This window comes from Gorilla gorilla, chromosome 11 (assembly GCF_029281585.2).
Source record: "Gorilla gorilla gorilla isolate KB3781 chromosome 11, NHGRI_mGorGor1-v2.1_pri, whole genome shotgun sequence".
Lineage (NCBI taxonomy): Eukaryota > Metazoa > Chordata > Mammalia > Primates > Hominidae > Gorilla > Gorilla gorilla.
Window position 1 is genome coordinate 85,579,892 of NC_073235.2, and position 19,047 is coordinate 85,598,938.

The window sequence follows — 19,047 nt, forward strand, 5'->3', positions numbered from 1 at the left end:
CATTAGGCTAAAATTCAATTGTTGAATATATTATATATAATACATATCTATCGCTGGGTAAATAAGTCAATGTATTACATGAGGTAGGTAAAATTATTCACACTATTCAGATTTTTAAAACAGAGTCTTAGAGATGTTAATGTCACATGTCTATTAAGTATTTAAAGTCAAGATTTGCACCTGTAGTCAACAACATGCTGATTCTCTAAACAAAGGCATTATCAAGCAAGGAAAGATTCATGTTTTCCTTTTTTCGTTTTTTGTTTTTTGAAGAGACAGGGTCTCATTCTGTCACCCAGATTGGAGTGCAGTAGTGTGATCATAGCTCATTGCAGCCTCAAACTTCCTGGGCTCAAGTTATCCTCCTACCTTAGCCTCCCAAGTAGCTGGGACTACATGCGTGCATCACTATGCCTGGCAAAATTTTTTATTTTTATTTCTTGGGTCCCCAGAAGTTGCCCGGGCTGGTCTCAAACTCCTGGCCTCAAGTGATCCTCTTGCCTCACCCTTCTGAGTGGCTAGGATTACAGGCTGAGGCCACCATGCCCAGCGTTTTTCATTGATTTTTTTCTCTCATTTTTCACATAAGCTGAGACAGAATGTATGGCTTTTGAACACTCTAGAATTTAGGCTTATTGATTTTTTTTAAAAAAAGAATTTAGGGAAAATAACAAACATACACAAAATTATAGACAATAGCATTGAGTTCTAGCACTCTGAAAAAAGAAAAAGAAAAACAAAGAATAGCATAATTTATTACCATCAACATTTATTGACTCATGGCTTTTCTGGTTTAATGTATACCCCTAGACATCATCCCTCCTCTCTTTCTGCCCTCCCTACCCTAGCAAATTATTTCAAGGCAAATCCTTGATATAGCTCTTCCTAAAATCCATAGCATTTTTTATTCAAAGTTGTCAATTTTGCCTGCTATAAACTTCCTCTTTTAAACATCTGATCAAACTACCTGATAGTTCAAATAGAAGAGCAGGAAATAAAATTACACCTGAAAGTTATGTAAGTTTTAAAGTTAGTTTTTTCACTTCCTGCAGGTGAAAGGAATCATTTAATTGATTTAACGACAACAGGTGAATGAAGTAAATTGATGTTTCTTTTGAAGTTTAGCTACTTCCTTTCTGCCAGTTGTTTACTATAGTAAAATGATCAGAAAAACTTCATGCATTTTCACATGTAATATTTTATTTTTAAATGTATAAAGACATGGCTTTGGTCATGATTGTTTATAGAGGTCAGATAATGCAAATAACAAGAGCAAATTTGTATTTTTTTTTTTTTTTTTTTGAGACAGAGTTTCACTCCTGTTGCCCAGGCTGGAGTGCAATTGCATGATCTTGACTCACTGCAACCTCCACCTGCTGGGTTTAAGCGATTCTCTTGCCTCAGCCTCCCGAGTAGCTGGCATTACAAGTGCCTGCCACCACACCCAGCTAATTTTTGTACTTTTTTAGTAGAGACGGGGTTTCAACATGTTGGCCAGGCTGGTCTCGAACTCCTGACCTCCGGTGATCCACCCGCTTCTGCCTCCCAAATTTCTGGGATTACAGGCATGAGCCACTGTGCCCGGCCAAATTTGTATTTTTTTAAAGATGATGTCTGATTTTTTTAAAGATGATTTTTTTAAAGACGAGGTCTCACTGTGTGGCCCAGGCTGATGTTAAACTCCTGAGCTCAAGCAATCCTCCTGCTTCAGCCTCCCAAAGTGCTGGGATCACAGGCATGAGTCACCATGCCCAGCCAGATCTCTACATTGTAAACATCACAAAGGATCTTTGGAGATCACTTGTCCTTGGTATCCAGGAAGTCATGGTTCCTCTGTGTGCTTTATGTGACATCATTAAGTGAAGGGTAGCCCATGCTACACCAGATGCTGAAGGCTGAGACGGTGAGAGCATGAGTGATAAGATGCTCTCTCCCCTTGCTCTCTTTCTGAAGATGACAAACTCCATCTTTTTTCTGAAGTCTTACTAAAGGTGGAAATCTTTTTTCTTCACTTCAATTTTAAAAAATTATTTGTTTTTGTTTTATAGAATAGACTGAGAGTGGGCTTTTAAGAGTAACAAGTTGATTTTGTATTTATATACAAACACTGCATATTGTTAGACACTTATAAATAGGTTGATGAATATTCAGTATATATGATAGATATACAAGCAGTTTGGTGTGGATATATTAAACTTATTGAAAAATTTTTAAAATGTGAGATTTTACATATTTCTGACTTTTTCAAAATTTGAGTTTAGAAGAAGGTTGAAATATAGCTCAGAGCTAATTTTCAGGTTGAGCTCTCTGTAGCCCTAGGTACTCCAAACCAAGTGTTTCAAGAGTCACCTGGAGTTGCGATAGTTGGCAGTTTGGGGGGCAAGAACCCTTGTACTCTTTCTGTTCCTCCCCTCCCAACTGGGCAGTTGTATTTATTAAGCATCTGCACCATCCTTTGTTGAAGAAAGGGCTCCCCACCTAAGTTTGATAATCAATGGTCTACAAAAATAGCACTTTGATGAAATCTGATGTCCTGGGAGGAAGGAATTCAGAACAGAAATAGGAAACAGGTTCCATTTGACAGTTTATTTAGTGTGTTCAGAATAGAAGGTAGAGAAAAAAGTATTGTAATCAAGATAATATTCATCTACAGAGGAATATAGTGAACATGCAGTATTTCTAAAATTGCAGTTTAACAAGAAATAAAAAAAGTACAAATGTTTCTCATTCAAGATAATCCACATTTTGAAGATCTCATTTTACACAAAAAAGGGTAATTAGAACTATAAACAGGTCTTCATTTTATAATAAGCACTTAATATAATTAATGTGCAGTTATGATTTTTAAAATTGGCAAACATGCAAAATTGCATTAAATAAGTTATGTCAGATAATTATCCCTTGTTTAATGTTTATTTACAGCTTGTAATTAATGTTTAATCATTTTGTTGTCAGTGGTGGGAATCCAAGTTACACAGCACCAAAATATGTTGTCAGCGGCAAATCCGTAAGGGTCTGCAACAACAATTCTTGTGTCCTCAGGAGAGAATCTGACTAAGGGGCATAAGGCAGAAGAGACCAAGACAAGTTTTAGAGCAGGAGTGAAGGTGTGTTGAAAAACTTTAGAGGAGGAATGAAAAGAAAGTAAAGTACACTTGGAAGAGGGCCAAGCGGGCATCTTGGAGAACAAGTGCCCCATTTGACCTTGAGCGTAGGGTTTTACATGTTGGCATACTTCTGGCATCTTGCATCCCTTTTCCCTTGATTCCTCCCTTGGAGTGGGAGGCCTGTTAGCACTTTGGAGGTAAGCATGCGCAATGTGTTTACTGGAGTTGTACGCATGCTCACTAGAAGTGTTCTTCCCTTACCAGCTGAATGTCCTTAGGAGGTCAGATACCAGTTAAACTCCTCCATTTTGCCTCTTAATATGCATGCTTGAGCCCACTTTCCCAACTCCTTGGATCTTATCGGGAAGCTGCCGATCACCAGTTTTAGGTGTTTCTATCTACTGGGAAACTGCCTTTTCCTGGCACTGGCTGCAACCAATTATTTTAGAGAGACAGTTTAACAACCGCCTGACATTCCTGGTTGGGGTAGGGGGCACCTTCTCTTGCTCTGTTTATGCCTGAATAGCTACCTACTGTAACCATTTATTTTTCAACATACATTTAATTAAAAAATAATGGAAATACAAAATAGGAAAAGTTATGGTCCCTGGCCTCAAGAAAATCCATCTAGTGGGGCTGAAAAGAAAACTTACAAAACAAGTATCTTACAGCAAAGTGAGGTGAAGAGATAAGACGAATCAGAGTTGGCATGGCTGGGGCAGGTTTACATGACAGAAAGAGGCTTGAGCTGCTACTTGAAAGAAACACAAGACTTTGCAAATTGGGGTGGAAAGCTAAAGGATGCTAGGCAGAGGGTTGATGTGAGCAAGAAATACAATGTGAAGAGCTGTTCACAAGAGAATGAGGGTTTTCAACAGGGAATAATGAGAGAATTGATTGGAGCAAAAGGTTAGGATGAGGAGGTGAAGGAAATTTTTCTTTTTGGAGGGGGGTGGGCAGGGAACAGGGTCCAGCTCTGTGGCCTAGGCTGGAGTTCAGTAACAGGATCATGGCTCACTGCAGCATGGAACTCCTGGGCTCAAGTGATCCTCCCACCTCAGCCTCCTGAGTAGCTGGGACTAAAAGGTACATGCCACCCCACCCTGGGATTTTATTTTTGAAGCCAAGGATCTCAGTTACCCCAGGGTGAAAGTAGGGTAACAATGTGTATTGCCTTTAGGGGTTCCTATGGAAGTCTCTTAAAGAGATGCTTCTACCCTCCCACCATGAGAGATTCTGATTTTTTCCTTCTTTGCTGTCCAGGTGACAATGTATATAGTATAATGAAGGATGTTACTAAATGACATATGCTGCACACCTGAGTCTTGTGGAGGCTGAAGAAAAGGAGGCTTCTGTAGAAAATAGGAACTCAGTGAGTGTTTTCAGACAGCTGGGTAATGTGTATGAAGAAGAAAGCTTTGGGCCAGGCGTGGTGGCTCATGCCTGTAATCCCAACACTTTGGGAGGCCAAATCTGACAGATCACTTGAGGTCAGGAGTTCGAGACCAGCCTGGCCAAAATGGCAAAACCCTGTCTCTACTAAAAATACAAAAAGTAGCCGGGTGTGGCGGTGTGCACCTGTAATCCCAGCTACTCGGGAGCCTGAGGCAGGAGAATTTCTTGAACACGGGAGGCAGATGTTGCAGTAACCTGAGATCGCTCCACTGTACTTCAGCCTGGATGACAGAGTGAGACTCCGTCTCAAAAAAAAAAAAAAAAAAAAAAAGAAAGTTTTGGCTACTGGGTGTGTTAGGCTTGGTGGGAGAAACTGAAGGCAGGGAGATGTAAGGAGTTGACTGCAATTGTATAGGAATTGAAGAGGCATAAAGAATATCTGAATGTTTGATGGTAGAGAAGGTGAATGTCAGAAAAAACAAAGCGGAGCAGACACTGTACTAAGAATAACCATTTTTCAAAGTAGGTATTGTTTCTATTTTACAAACAAAATCTAGAAATCAAATACAAATCCAAGTTATACAGGTTTTAGTGAGAGAGTTGGGCTCTGAATTGAGGTTCATCTGACTCTAAATTGTGCTAACACACTATGAATTCAATTTTGAGTTTCTAAGAGATGGAAAGAAAAAGACGAAAGGTGAGCTTGCTTTTGAGGTTTGATGTACGGGTAGGTTGTCCAGCAAGCATCTGGAAAAGTGGCATTTGGCTTTAGAGATGTTGGGTATAGATTATTAAAAATTATTTGCACAGGGTGACAATGATAAGGATTCCAAGGGAGACCACTAAGAGTTGAAAAAGAAAGGACAGAGCAAAGGCTTGAACAGCAATAATATTCCCAGGTTAGAAAAAAAATGGGATCAATTATTGAAAAACCAGAAAAGGAGTAGGAAGTTATGAGAAACAGGAAGTGTAGCATCACCAAAAATAAAGAAAACACTTGTACTTAGGAAAAGATTGTCAAAGCTGTTGGATACTGCAGATGTCAAGGAGGCAGGTCTAATTTGGCAATTAGAAAATAAAAATAGTTGGGGTCAGTAGTTTTATTTCGGAAGAGCATTACACAGGAGCCAATCTGTAATTAATTAAAAACCAAAATAGTAAAGATAGGGAAACAGATAACTTACTAAAATCTATAGACACTTCTTTTGAGATTGTGAAAAAATGAAATGAGAGAGAAATTAGCACATGGTAGGTAGGTGGAGGAGCAAGGCCTAGGGAGGGTTTCAATTCTGGGCTTCTTTATAGCTTGGTAAGGAAAGAGCCTGTTGAAAGGGTAAAAGATTGAAATGCAGGTAAAGAAAAGAAAATAAATGTCTTAATGGAAAAAAGTTTTTAATTTAAAAAGTAAAGAAAATAGGGCTGGGCATGGTGGCTCACGCCTGTAATCCCAGCTCTTTGGGAGGCTGAGACAGGTGGATCATGAGGTCAGGAGATCGAGACCATCCTGGCCAACATGGTAAAACCCTGTCTCTACTAAAATTCAAAAAAAAAAAAAATTAGTCGGGTGTGGTGGCATGCGCCTATACTCCCAGCTACTTGGGAGACTGAGGCAGGGGAATCAGTGGAGGTTGCAGTGGAGTGCCAGAGCTGAGATCATGCCACTGCACTCCAGCCTGGCGACAGAGCGAGACTACATCTCAAAAATAAATAAATAAATAAATAAAAAATAAATAAAATAGCAATAACACTTGTCATCAACCACAAAAATTGTATAAGTTAAAGGCCATTCTTTTTATTATTATTATTATTATACTTTAAGTTCTAGGGTACATGTGCACAATGTGCAGGTTTCTTACATATGTATACATGTGTAAAGGCCATTCTTAAATCCTCCAATTTACAAACCCTTTTCTACTTTACTGTTAATAGTTTGGTGCAAATCTTTTTCTTTTTCTTTTCTTTTTTTTTTGGAGACAGAGTCTTGCTCTGTCGCCAGGCTGGAGTGCAGTGGCACGGTCTTGGCTCACTGCAACCTCCGCCTCCTGGGTTCAAGCGATTCTCCTGCCTCAGCCTCCCAAGTAGCTGGGATTACAGGCACGTGCCACCATGCCCGGATAATTTCTGTATTTTTTAGTAGAGGTGGGGTTTCACCATGTTGGCCAGGCTGGTCTGGAACTCCAGACCTCGTGATCCACCTGCCTCAGCCTCCCAAAGTGCTGGGATTACAGGCATGAGCCACCGCGCCCGGCTGGTGCAAATCTTTTTCAACATCTTCCTTTATTTAAAGAAGTATCACTCTTTTCTCTCTCTATCTTTCTCTGCATCTGTTCCTAAATAAACCCGTTATTAAATAAAAATGGTGCTGTATATGCATGCATGTTTTCAAATTACTTTTTTTTCATTCTATCTATCAGACGTCTTTCTAGGTTAATATTTACACTCATATCAAATCCATCTAATTCATTTTAGCTGGTGTATAGTGTTCTTTTGTTTGGCTAGATCATAATTTGTATAGAAATTTCTTTTTTATTTTGTAGAGAAGTGGGGTCTCACTATCTCAAACTCCTGGACTCAAGTCATCAACCCCTCAGCCTCCCAAGGTGCTGGGATTGCAGGTGTGAGCCACCACATCTAGCCTCAATGTGTGTAGAAATTTCTACATTGATATACCTTTCTTGGTAGCTTAATTCTAAAAAGTGGATTGCTCTGTGTTGTGGGCTGACTACTCCCCAAAGATATCCATACACTAAGCTTTAGAATCTGTGAATGCTACCTTACATGGCAAAAGGTATTTTGAAGATGTGATTATTAACTTAATCACCTCTACTGAATATTGAAATAGTAAGATTATCCTGGATTACCTGGGTGGGTCCTAAATGTCATCACAAGGCTATGTGATGGCAGAAGCTGAACAAAGCAGTGTCAGACAGACCAAAGATGCTACATCGTTGGCTTTGAAAAAGCAGGAAGGTGGCACAAGCTAAGAAATATAAGTGGCTTCTAGAAGCTTGAAAAAGCAAGGTAATAGATTCTCCCCTGGAGCCTCCAGAAGAAAATAGTCCTTCTGGTACCTTGATTTTAGCCCCACAATACTCATTTTGGATTTTTGGCCTCCAGAACTGTAAGAGATACATTTGTGCTGGTTTAGTTAACCGAGCTTGTGGTACTCCAATGTGACTTTATCTGAACTTTATTACATCTGCAAAGACCCGATTTCCAAATAAGGTCATACTCATAAGTATGAGGGTTAGGACTTGAACATAAATTTTTGAGGGACACAATTCAATTCACACACCCATTTTCAAAGAGTCAATTCGATCTGTGAGTGGTTTTAAAATTTGATTTCTGCGAACCTACCATTTAATTCTGGAATTGTTACTGCCTCATTCCAAAGACAAAATTCTTCCTCCATTTGAGATTTTAGGAAGTCCTAGAAGAAATAGCTGAGCATGGGTGGATATTTTGGAAATAATCCTCATGGTATGGAGCAGAGAACGTCCCCAGTTATACATATGTAGCACATTATTTTATAAAGTTAGTAATTGAGCAAAACTAAACAATATATTTTCACACACACATATGCAGAATATGTGTATGTGATTTACGTATGACTATGCCCTAAAGAAAAGCAGCAAAGTGAGGGGAGGTGGACGGCAGGGATGGCACATGCAGGAGCACGCAAGATTCCGCGGTGTGGAGGGTTCGTGGGTGCGTATAATTATCCTCCATTATTTACATGTGTACTTTATGCGTTCGTTAGCTATATTTTTGTATGTTTTAATATGCAACAAAACAGCGTATGAGTTATGCTTTAATGTAAAATTGTCTACATAACACAAAATTTAAAAGAAATGGCATACGGATAGTAGAAAACATGCTTTGAGGAAAAAGCGTCATGTACTAAGTCCAGAAATCGACACTGCAAAGAGGCACCAACTGTTTTCATCAAGCTGACTTTTCCAGGTGTTACTCAGAAAAGCTGAGCGATGATAGAGCACTGGGTCAACTCACGCTAATTATGAAACCGTGAGTAAAATAATCTGTGCTTCTATGTAACTTAAGTACCCACAAATCAGGAAGCATTCCCGGATGGAAAGCATTCACAGAACCATACGCTGGTTCGCTACCCTCCCGGTGGAAAAACCCTTTTCTCGGAAATTCTCAGCGCAAAGACTTTGCCCTATTCCAAAATGGCTCCGGCGCCTACAACTTAAGCATAGCGCAGGTCCGGAAGTTACGCAACTCCATAAGGTAGCACGCCCTTACCCGTGGGGAGCGTTTCCGCCATTTTTGAAAATTGATTGGGAAGGTACTGGTTTTAAGTGTAGTTGCCGACGCAATGGCAGCCTTTGCCGTGGAACCTCAGGGGCCCGCGTTAGGTGAGTGAAATATTGCTTTTCCTTGCTAGCACTGCCATCCATGCTCTGGGCCTGGAGGCGGGCAAGACTGAAAGGCAGTCGTCAGGCTCTCGTCTGCTGGTTTCAGTCGCGGAGAGGGAATCCTTGGGTGCCCCCAAGTTCATAGTCGGTCCCCTACTCGACGCGTCGCCTCCATACTGCTACAAAGGTGGCGCCGGGAAGCTGAGGGCCCTGGGAGGGTGAAGAAAAGGCCGTCTAGCGGTGACTGAGCTGTGTTTGTGTCCCCACATGCCAGCCACGTTAGACTGGCCCATACCTTAACCTCCTTCTGATACCCGAGACGCGATGCTGGTTGCTGGATTCCCCGGTCCCCAGAAGCATCCCTGGGAGGAACTGACCGCGGTACACGTGGGTGGGCGGTGCCCTGAAGTGTGTGGGTGCAGTCTACTGCTTCTTGATCACCTGTGCTTCCAGTTCCTGTTTTGACTCCTCTCTCCCGGGCTTTGCCAAAGGAATCTTGTTATTAATGGAAGCTTGAATCGTGCAACATTTAATCAACCGTGTGGTTGGTAATCATTGAGATATTGACCTTAACAGCAAGCTAGGAGTTCGCACGATATTTCCCGCCTTTATTTGGGGAAAGTGACTCTTAAGTATTGTAGGAGGTATTTTTCTCTAGTAAGTCACGATCTGAATTTTTTTAAAGATTCATTCCCATTATTCATTGCGGAGCCTCGTTGAAATATGTCGTCTTTGAAAAAATCTACCAGTTTAACAGCACGCGGATTTCTTTTTTTCCTGCTGAGTTTTGCGACTTGTGAGAATCGTCGAAAATTTTAGAACGGAAAATAAACCGTCTTACTGTCATAGAGACTTACCTGAAAAGTTAGGTTATAACTTTCTGAGCTTGGAAAAGAGAGCAAATGTAATATATATGGTGTAGAAAGAGTCTTTAGATTTGAAGGGTATGTAATGCTTGCCATGTTTGGTGTAAAATAAGTTCTTTTTGAGAATAGAGTAACTTGAACTGCTTTAGTCTGTCATAAAAAAACTAAATGCATAATGTCAATAATGCAGATACTCTGCATTAAAATTTATATATAGATGTCATCTTGGTATTTATTTTTAATGTATTTTAGAGATCAAAAACTCTTCATTTCCAGTTCCAAATTTTTCTATTCAACAAAAACATTTTGGAGTGCACATTTATTGGGGTTACAAATGTGAGTAAACCAGTCCTTTTGTATATTGCCTTGCCAGAAATCTGACATTAGCCAGTATTAATGTTCAAGTCCACATTTTGCAGATATTCCAGGTGCCCACTGGTGTAGTAAAACTAAGGGTTGACTTCAACAAACTGCTAGCTGAGTACGTATCTTTTAGGAGCACAGAATATGAAATGGAATTGAGGACATGCAGCATCTTTTCCTTAAGTTTGCTTTAAGTGAAATTTAGCCTGAGGGGTGGTTAGTGACAGTCCTGATTAAGAGCCCATTGTGCCCTCCTTCCTGTCTGGTGCTTTCTTTTTTCTTTTCCTTCCTTCTTCCCTCTCTCCCTCCCTCCCTTCCTCTTTTTTGACAGCCGTGTCACCTGGGCTGGAGTGCAGTCGTGCAATCTCAGCTCACTGCAACCTCCGCCTCCGGGCTCAAGCAATCCTCCCACCTCAGCCTCCCAGGGGCTGGGACCACAGTGTGCCGCCACGCCCAGCTACTTATTGTATTTTTGGTAGAGACAAGGTTTCGCCATTTTGTCCAGACTGGTCTCGAACTGAGCTCGAGCGATCCACCCGCCTCGGCTTCCCCAAATCCTGGGATTAGAGGCTTGAGCCTTCTACTGTGTCTGTATGTATCCAGATACATCAGAACTTTTCTTAAGCCAATTCTTACTTTATTTTGCTATAATTTTTTTTTCTTTTAGGGAGGGGGAGTGAATGTAGTGAATGTTACCAAAAACTTTGCGTTTAATATGATATTCTGAATATCTGTTAAGAATATGCTTTTGTTTAGACTTTTGGTTTGATTTTAGTGGATCTTCTTACGAAATATTTCTATAGTGCCATGTAAGATAGTAACTAGCACTTTATAAAATAATTACAATGTAATTAGAGTTTTTCACACCTTGTTTTAGCATTTGCTTTATCCATTTATTGAATTTGTTTTTTTTTGTCTTTTATACACTTGTATTGTTAATATCTAGGCCTAATATAATGGGAAATAAGAGGAAGACTAAATAGTTGGCAGCTTTTGGATATTAAGAAACAGATTGTTAAGGCCATCTAGAAGTTAAGTAATAGTTAATAAAAAAACATACAAATAACATAGCAAACATTTGACCTTTCTGAGTGCAATGAGTCACACTCAGGCTTGTCACCTAGTTGAAAATTATTTTCATAAGCAGAGATTGCAAATTCTACATTTATACTTTACTCAGTTTTTGCTATTATAAAATTTTTGTAGAAAATAATAATTCGTATTTATTGAGCACCTAACTATGTATCAGGTACCAGGTCAAGCTATACTTGCTTTAATTCTAACAAAAGCTCTGTTAGTGGATGCTAGCTATGCTTATTCCCTTTTGCTGAGAGAACTTGAACCCACATCTTTGACTCCATAGCCCATTGTTTTCCTTATTCTGCTATTTTGCTCTGAAATTAGAATTATATAGCTCACTCATCTTCATAAGGGAAATAATATCTACTCTATAGATTGTGAGGATTTATTTTGTATCAATTGTGAGGTTTCAGTTCTCTAAGTTGGCTTTATATTAGGGGGATATTTAATGATGATTCTTTAATTTTTTTTTTTTTTTAAATAAAAAAGATGAGATCTCAGTGTGTTGCCCAGGCTGGTCTTGAACTCCTGAGCTCAAGTGATCCTCCTGCCTTGGCCTCCCAAAGTGCTAGGATTGCAGGTGTGAGTCACCATGCCCAGCTGTGATTATTCTTGACTTAAACTAATGATTAAGAAAAAAGATACAAAAATAAGTTTTCAACTCTTTTCAACATGTTTCTGAGTTAGGGTGCTAGTTATCACTGTTATTTTGTAAGTGCTCTAATATATGCATGGTTACGGTTTTATCACAATAATGATGAACTTTTTATGGGGAAGAAAAAGAAACAATTTAGCAAGCTAAACCCATTGTGTTTGATATGCTAAGCTTTGTATGTATAAGTAGTGCAGCCTGTCCTTGTTTTCGGTTGTTACATAGTCCAAACTGATTCGGAAATGGAAAGAAGTTAGTGTGATTTTTAAACCCCTGAAATAATGTAAACAAAAATAGCTGTCACAGATTAATATTGTGCTGCCAGGTGTAGTGGCTTCACACCTTTAATCTCAGCACTTTGGGAGGCGAAGGCTGGTGGATCACCTGAGCTCAGGAGCTCCAGAGCAGCCTGGGCAGCATGGTGAAACCCCATTTCTACAAAAAAATACAAAAATTAGCTGGGCGTGGTGGTGCAGGCCTGTAGACTTAGCTACTGAGAGGCTGAGGAGGGAGGATCGCTTGAGCCTAGGAGGTGAAGGTTGCAGTGAGCTGAAATTGTGCCACTGCACTCCAGCCTGGTGACAGAGTGAGACTCGGACTCAGAAAAAAAAAAAAAGTGAATACAAGATAACTTTACATTTTTCTAGAAATATTTTTCGTTGGCTTTTAAAATAATAAATTCAACTATGGTTCTATTATATCTAAAAGTTTTGATTAAATTTGCAAAATTATGTTAGATTCTTGCATGTTTTTGTCATCAACATGTAACAGAAACTATAACAGTAAAGTCCTTAATTTATTTTTTGATTCATGTAGGATCTGAACCAATGATGCTGGGTTCACCCACATCTCCAAAGCCAGGAGTTAATGCCCAGTTCTTACCTGGATTTTTAATGGGGGATTTGCCGGCTCCGGTGACTCCACAACCTCGATCAATTAGTGGCCCTTCAGTAGGAGTAATGGAAATGAGATCACCTTTACTTGCAGGTAGGTGAATTGCTTAAAATAATTTTATAGACATGCTAGATACAGGGATGTCCAATTTTTTGGCTTCCCTGAACCACATTAGAAGAAGAATTGACTTGGGCCACACATAAAATACAGTAACTCTAATAATAGCTGATGAGCTAAAAAAAAAAAAAAAATGCAAAAAAAATCTTAAAATGTTTTAAGAAAGTTTACCAATTTGTGTTGGGCCACATTCAAAGCCATCCTGAGCTTCATGCAGTGTTCAAGCCATGGGTGGGACAAGCTTGTGCTAGAATTTTAAAAAGTGTAGTGGTGCAGCATTCACCCTCATCAATACATTCATTAATTAAAAAAAATTAAGCAATGTGTCTATTATAAAGCAAAGCTTTTAAGGCTCTTGGAATAGAGGTGTAAGAAGTATAAGCTATAATTTCTAGAGCCACTAAAATGTATTCTATGTTTTTTTCATTCTAAGATGCCTTTGAATTGGCTTTTAATACGACTAGGAAAGATAACCCTAAATATGACACAATGCTAAGATGCCATTTTTTGTAAAATTTCTGTTTTGGAGATGGCAGAGTGTGGTGGGGGAAGAGTGCCTCATAGAGTTGATGAAATACTATCATTTAGCTTCAACTGAATTCATTTAAAGTAATTCATCTTAAGATACAAGAATAGGAAATAATCGGTCAAAAGAAGTGTAACTTGAAGATGTAGATACGAATTCTGCCTTTAGTCTTAGTGAATTGAGGTTCTCACATATAGCGTGTTTAAGGAAACTTGGGGGGAGGTTTTATACACAGAATTTGTGATTGTCAGGGCAAAGTATTGTGAATGCAGCCTGTATTTATTACAGAACTCCTTTAGCAAAGAAATATTTTAAAAAATGACTTCGAAGTTTTAACTGAGCAGTGAGAATTAGATACAGAAGTGTTGAATTCTAATTGTGAGCTAATATCCTTTAGTAGTTGTTCAAGTGAAAACTCTTTTTACCTTAATTGCCCTTTAAAGTATTTTTGCTTTAAAATGGTTTATTACTTAGGATTTATCAGGGAGAATTATAAATTATATTTGAAGTAATTCATTTAACATTAAACATTAAATTTCAAATGTGTTATTTTATTATGGTAGCCAACGTATATTGATTGCTTATGAGCCTGGCAGTATGCTAATCATTATTTTGTCAATCTTAGAGGGTAGGTAATAGTATCCCCATCTTTAAAAAGAGAAAACTGAGGCTAAATGCAATAAGTAATTTGCTGAAGCTCACTTGCTAGTAAGTGAGAGAGCACTATAAACCTCAGGTTAGTCTTATTCCATAGACTGTGCTCTAAATAGCTTAAGCTTTACAGTCCAGGCTCAGACATTAGTCTTACCGATGGCCTGGGCTGCATCACTATTTGACATTGCATGTTCTCTGATCGATAAAGACATCTTTATGTCACAGAACTTGGTCCTTTTACTACATCTTTATTATGTACTTAAATATATTTCTACTGTGAGAAACATGAATGGGATCTACTTAATCTAGATAGTCAAACTCTACATAGGGAATTGTATTTATTCAGGAATCTACAGACTGGAGCTGTTTAGTACCTACTTTCAAGTGAGAAATGGGATCAAGTTTTGTATTTAAATGTTAAGCGTTTTGTAGAGCGAGCAAAAGTTACATGTGTTTTCTGAAAACTAAGATTTTCATTAACTACTTACTCTGAATCCTTTTATTCAGAGTGCAGTCTGTGGATCAGCAGCATTGGCATCACCTGGGAGCTTATTAGAACTGTATAATTTCAGGCTTCACCCTACACCTTCTGAATCAGAGTCTGAATTTTAACAAGGTCCCCAGGTGACTGTTCAGCATATTAAAGTTTGAAAAGAACTAGCAGACAAGATTTTAAGTCAGTATTTCAAAAATATAAATTAAAAAAATCTTACCAAAAAGAAGAATCCCTTTTTTTTTTTTTTTTTTTTTGTATGCTGTAGGTGGGTCACCACCACAACCAGTTGTACCAGCTCATAAAGATAAAAGTGGCGCTCCACCAGTTAGAAGTATATATGATGATATTTCTAGCCCAGGACTTGGATCAACACCTTTAACTTCAAGAAGACAGGTAATATAAATACCCTTTTGATCCCCAGTGAACAACATCATGGTTTTATGTGGCTGTTCAGTGAGAGTCAATGCTTTGAAATGTTTCCCTGAAGTGTATTTTAATGTAACTATGTTGCACAGAATAAACATTAAACACATCATAGAATCTACTTAAATTGTGTTGATGATGAACTGTACTTAACAGTGTAGAACTCTAGATTTTCTCTCATAGGTAATTCTCAGGTGTTTATAGGTATGTCTTATCCACCTGCCCATACCTCCAACCTACTTAATATACATGTAGAATGTGACTATGGTTTAAATCATTCTGATTGTTTAAGAAGTTTAATATTTAATATTTAAAAATTATGTGAAAGAACAAATGAAAATTTAGAGTTTCATCTAGATCTAGGGCACTCGTCAGCTGAGAAGTAGTATGGACTTGTCTTTATTTTCTTCTTTTTTTAGGGTCCCCAACAGGGTCCTGCTCAGTTGCCCAGGCTAGAGTGCAGCGGCACAGTCATAACTCTGCAGCCTTGAACTCCTGGGTTCAACCAATCCTCCTGCCTCAGCTGTCCTATTGGGATATAGGCACATGCTGCTATGCCTGGCTAATTGTATTTTTTTTTGTAGAGGTGAGGTCTTGCCGGATTCAGGTGATCCTTGCACCTTGACCTCTCAAAGCGCTAGATTATAAATGTGAGCCACTGTGCCTGGCCGACTTTTCTTTTAAGTAGAAAATTTAGTAGCTTCATAGACACAAGTGTTGTTTCCTATTATTATTGTGCTTAGTAGGACATATAAACAAAGTTTATCAGTTAAGTTGATGAGTTCTTTATATAAAGATATGTCTGCTGTTTGCTTTAGATATATGTTTTATGCCTTTCCCTGAATTGTATTTAGTGAAGTTGAGAGTTCAAGAATATTAGAAAACATTTTTCAGTGGATTCGTGCTATTTATAGGCTTGATATGTCTGGCATACTAGGCTTACTTGTCAAGTAAAGCAAAATTCATTCACTGTGGTAAACAGATTACTGTTTCTTCCCAACACTTCTAGACCTGCCTTCCTGTCCAACAGGAGCCACTAGCTAAGTGTGGCTATTGATACTAATGATATAGCTAGTCTTTATTGAGATACACTTTAAGTATAAAATACACACCAGAGTTTGAAGACTTAGAAAGAATGTAAGGTATCTTATTTTTTTATGTTGATTACATATTGAAATGATAATGTTTTGGATGTGTTTGGCTAAATATTACTAAATTTCACCTGTTTGTACTTTTAAAATGTGCCTACTAGAAATGGTAAAATTACACGTATGGCATTTGTTGTTCCTAATGGATAGATATCCTGGTCTGGGATGGTTTTCTAAAGGTTGATAAGTAAAGCTTATGATTAGTTTGGTATGAAGGCTGGGCGTGTTGGTGCATGCCTGTAATCCCAGCACTTTGGGAGGCCGAGGTGGGCGGATTGCTTGATTTTTATGTATTTTTATTTATTATTATTTTTTTTGAGACAGGGTCTTGCTCTATCACCCAGACTAGAGTGCAGTGAAATGCTCATGCCCCACTGTAGCCTCGACATCCTGGGCTCAAGTGATCCTCCCACCTCTTCTCCCTAGTAGCAGGGACTACAGATGTGGACCACCATGCCTGGCTAACTTTTGTATTTTTTGTAGAGATGGGATTTGTCCTGTTGCCCAGGGTGGTCTTGAACTCCTGAGCTCAAGTAATCCACCTTCCTTGGCCTTCAAAAGTGCTGGGATTACAGGTGTGAGCCACTGTGCTGGGCTTTGGGCAGATTGCTTGAACCCATGAGTTTGAGATCAACTTGGGCTACATGGCGAAACTCTGTCTCTACTGAAAATACAGAAAAAAAAAATTGGCTAGATGTGGTGGTGTGTACCTATAGTCCCAGGTACTCAGAAGGCTGAGGGGGGACGATTGCTTGAGCCTGGGAAGCTCAGGCTACAGTGGGCTGTGATCGTGTTACTGCACTCAGCCTGGGTGACAGAGTGAGACCCTGTCTCAAAAATAAAATAATAAAAATTAAAAAATTAAAAAATTGTTTGTTGCAAGAACCACTGGCTTCTAAATTTGTGCAAGGTTTTATTACTTCTCCGATGATACAGACAAAGGCTTACAGATATTGCTGTATTCAAAATGTTTGAAAGACTCGTGGGTCATAATTTATAGAGAATGTTTTTGATTTGAAAGTTGGTAAGAATATTATTGCTAGATTAGAGCCCAAATTAGTTATGCCCCCTGGAATTTGCTCAATTGGCTTTCTAATCATGAAAGAATTGGCATTAATAATTGAGGAATAAATTTTATATCTCTCCCAACATTCTCTCAGCATTTAGTTCTGGTTGCTAAATGAAGCTATTTGAGATTTCCTTAGTTTAATTAGAATCTGTTTTAAAAAATCTTTATTGAGTTCTAGAGAGATTCTGTTCTCATTTATTGATTGGATATTGTCTTTGTTTTAGAAGGATTTTAAACTATTTTAATCCTTAATTTTCTTATATTTAAAGGAACTAAAATGGATAATTTACCAGTTTTGGAACTTTCTACTGGTAGTGGTAGGGATGTGCTGTCTTTTATTGTTTAGACTGATTTGAATCTATAGTGTTTCATGGTTTCTAAGTATCTGTTGAAAATCAAATTTTGTTACCCTTCTGTTTTTCTGTATGAACCTGGTCATTTTAAAAATTACCATTATCTCTGTTATTTCAAATATTGTACATTAGAAACTAAAAAACAAATAGTTAACATGTCACCTTTTACAGAAGATAGTCTTTTTTTTTTTTAACATAATATGACTTTTCTTATTTTAAACAAATACTAAGGGATCTAGTAAATTTTAGGTTAATACTGTTTAACTTACGGGGAAAAAAGAGTGCCTTTGTACTTTGAGCTAATTAGAGGCATCTCTAGCACATGATAAAAATTCAATTATCCATTGAATGAAGCCTTTTAACACTTACTGTATTTATGTTTTGCATTTTTACCATAACACTTTCTTCTGTTTTTGTGTAGCCAAACATTTCAGTAATGCAGAGTCCTCTTGTTGGAGTTACATCTACTCCTGGAACAGGTAAGTGATTCTTTTTTTTTTTTTTTTTTAAAAGACAGGGTCTGGCTCTGCTACCCACGCTGGAGTGCAGTGGTGTGATCACGGAGTAAACAACTCTGACACCAAATACTTCTCTATTCTTCGAATGAATTTAATATAAAGTGTTTGTTGGTAACTGCCAAAATTTTTTATTTTATATTTCAAACTTGGAGATTTTCCGAAATCTGTAACTTCTTTCAGGAAGGAAATACTTTGTATTTTGATTATTTTCTGAATCAGATCACCCTAAAGGTATGATGGGGTGAATATTCAGAATGTCTTTTTAAGAAATTATATACTTAATAGATGTTTGAAGTGTCTCCTTAGTTATTAAAACTTGTCAATAAAAAAGCCATTGGAATTGGGATGAAAAGGAATAGTTAAGACACTGAATAATAAAGGTGTTTTGAGAGATGTTAATGCATAGTTATAAATCTAAATGCCGTTGAATAGAAGCAACCACTGATTATATACCTAGTTTTCCTTTAAGATTAATGGCTTTTTAATAATCATCATTATGCTTAGCACAGTTCTTCATATGTAGTCATATGTGTATAATCCCATCAAATGTTTATTCAGCAAATATTTGAGCACCTAACTATATACTCTGGGAAATAGTAAACAAAATAGATATTCCCTGCCTTTATGGAACTTACATTTATTTGCAGAATTTACATTTATAGACAAAACAAGTAAATTATAACATTTGTTAGAAGGTATTGCATTTTGTGGAGGAAAAAATTAAGCAGCAAAGGGGGGAAGGGGGTAGAGACTTAGAGTTTTAAATAGGGTAATGTATTAGTTTTCTGTTGCTGCCATAACAAACTACCACAAACATAAAAGTGGCTTAAACAATACACATTCATTATCTTTCATTTCTGGAGGTCGGAAGTTTGAAATGGGTCTTGGTGGGCTAAAATCTAGACATTGGTAGGGCCGTGTTCATTTATGGAGGTTCTAGACAAAAATCTATTTTTTTTTTTTTGTTTGAGATGGAGTCTTAGTCTGTCGCCCAGGTTAGAGTGCAG

The 19,047-nt window shown here is 38.1% G+C and overlaps 1 protein-coding gene across 4 annotated transcripts in view; it reads left to right on the forward strand.

The window, feature by feature from the left end:
• The first annotated feature begins 1,860 nt into the window (after positions 1-1,860).
• The window catches only part of NUP35 (nucleoporin 35), a 44,151-nt gene continuing 26,964 nt past the window's right edge, over positions 1,861-19,047 (forward strand). Inside the window, exons 1-5 of one of the 4 annotated variants that reach the window (XM_055380355.2) lie at positions 1,893-1,991; positions 2,956-3,107; positions 12,659-12,829; positions 14,795-14,922; positions 17,944-18,001. In XM_055380355.2, coding sequence (XP_055236330.1) covers positions 12,670-12,829; positions 14,795-14,922; positions 17,944-18,001 — 346 coding nt within the window. In that variant the 5' untranslated portion in view covers positions 1,893-1,991; positions 2,956-3,107; positions 12,659-12,669. Of the gene's footprint in view, positions 1,992-2,955; positions 3,108-8,098; positions 8,211-8,748; positions 8,882-12,658; positions 12,830-14,794; positions 14,923-17,943; positions 18,002-19,047 lie in introns of those variants that run through there. The other 3 variants (XM_019022791.2, XM_055380354.1, XM_004032924.4) reach the window with 3 other exon arrangements.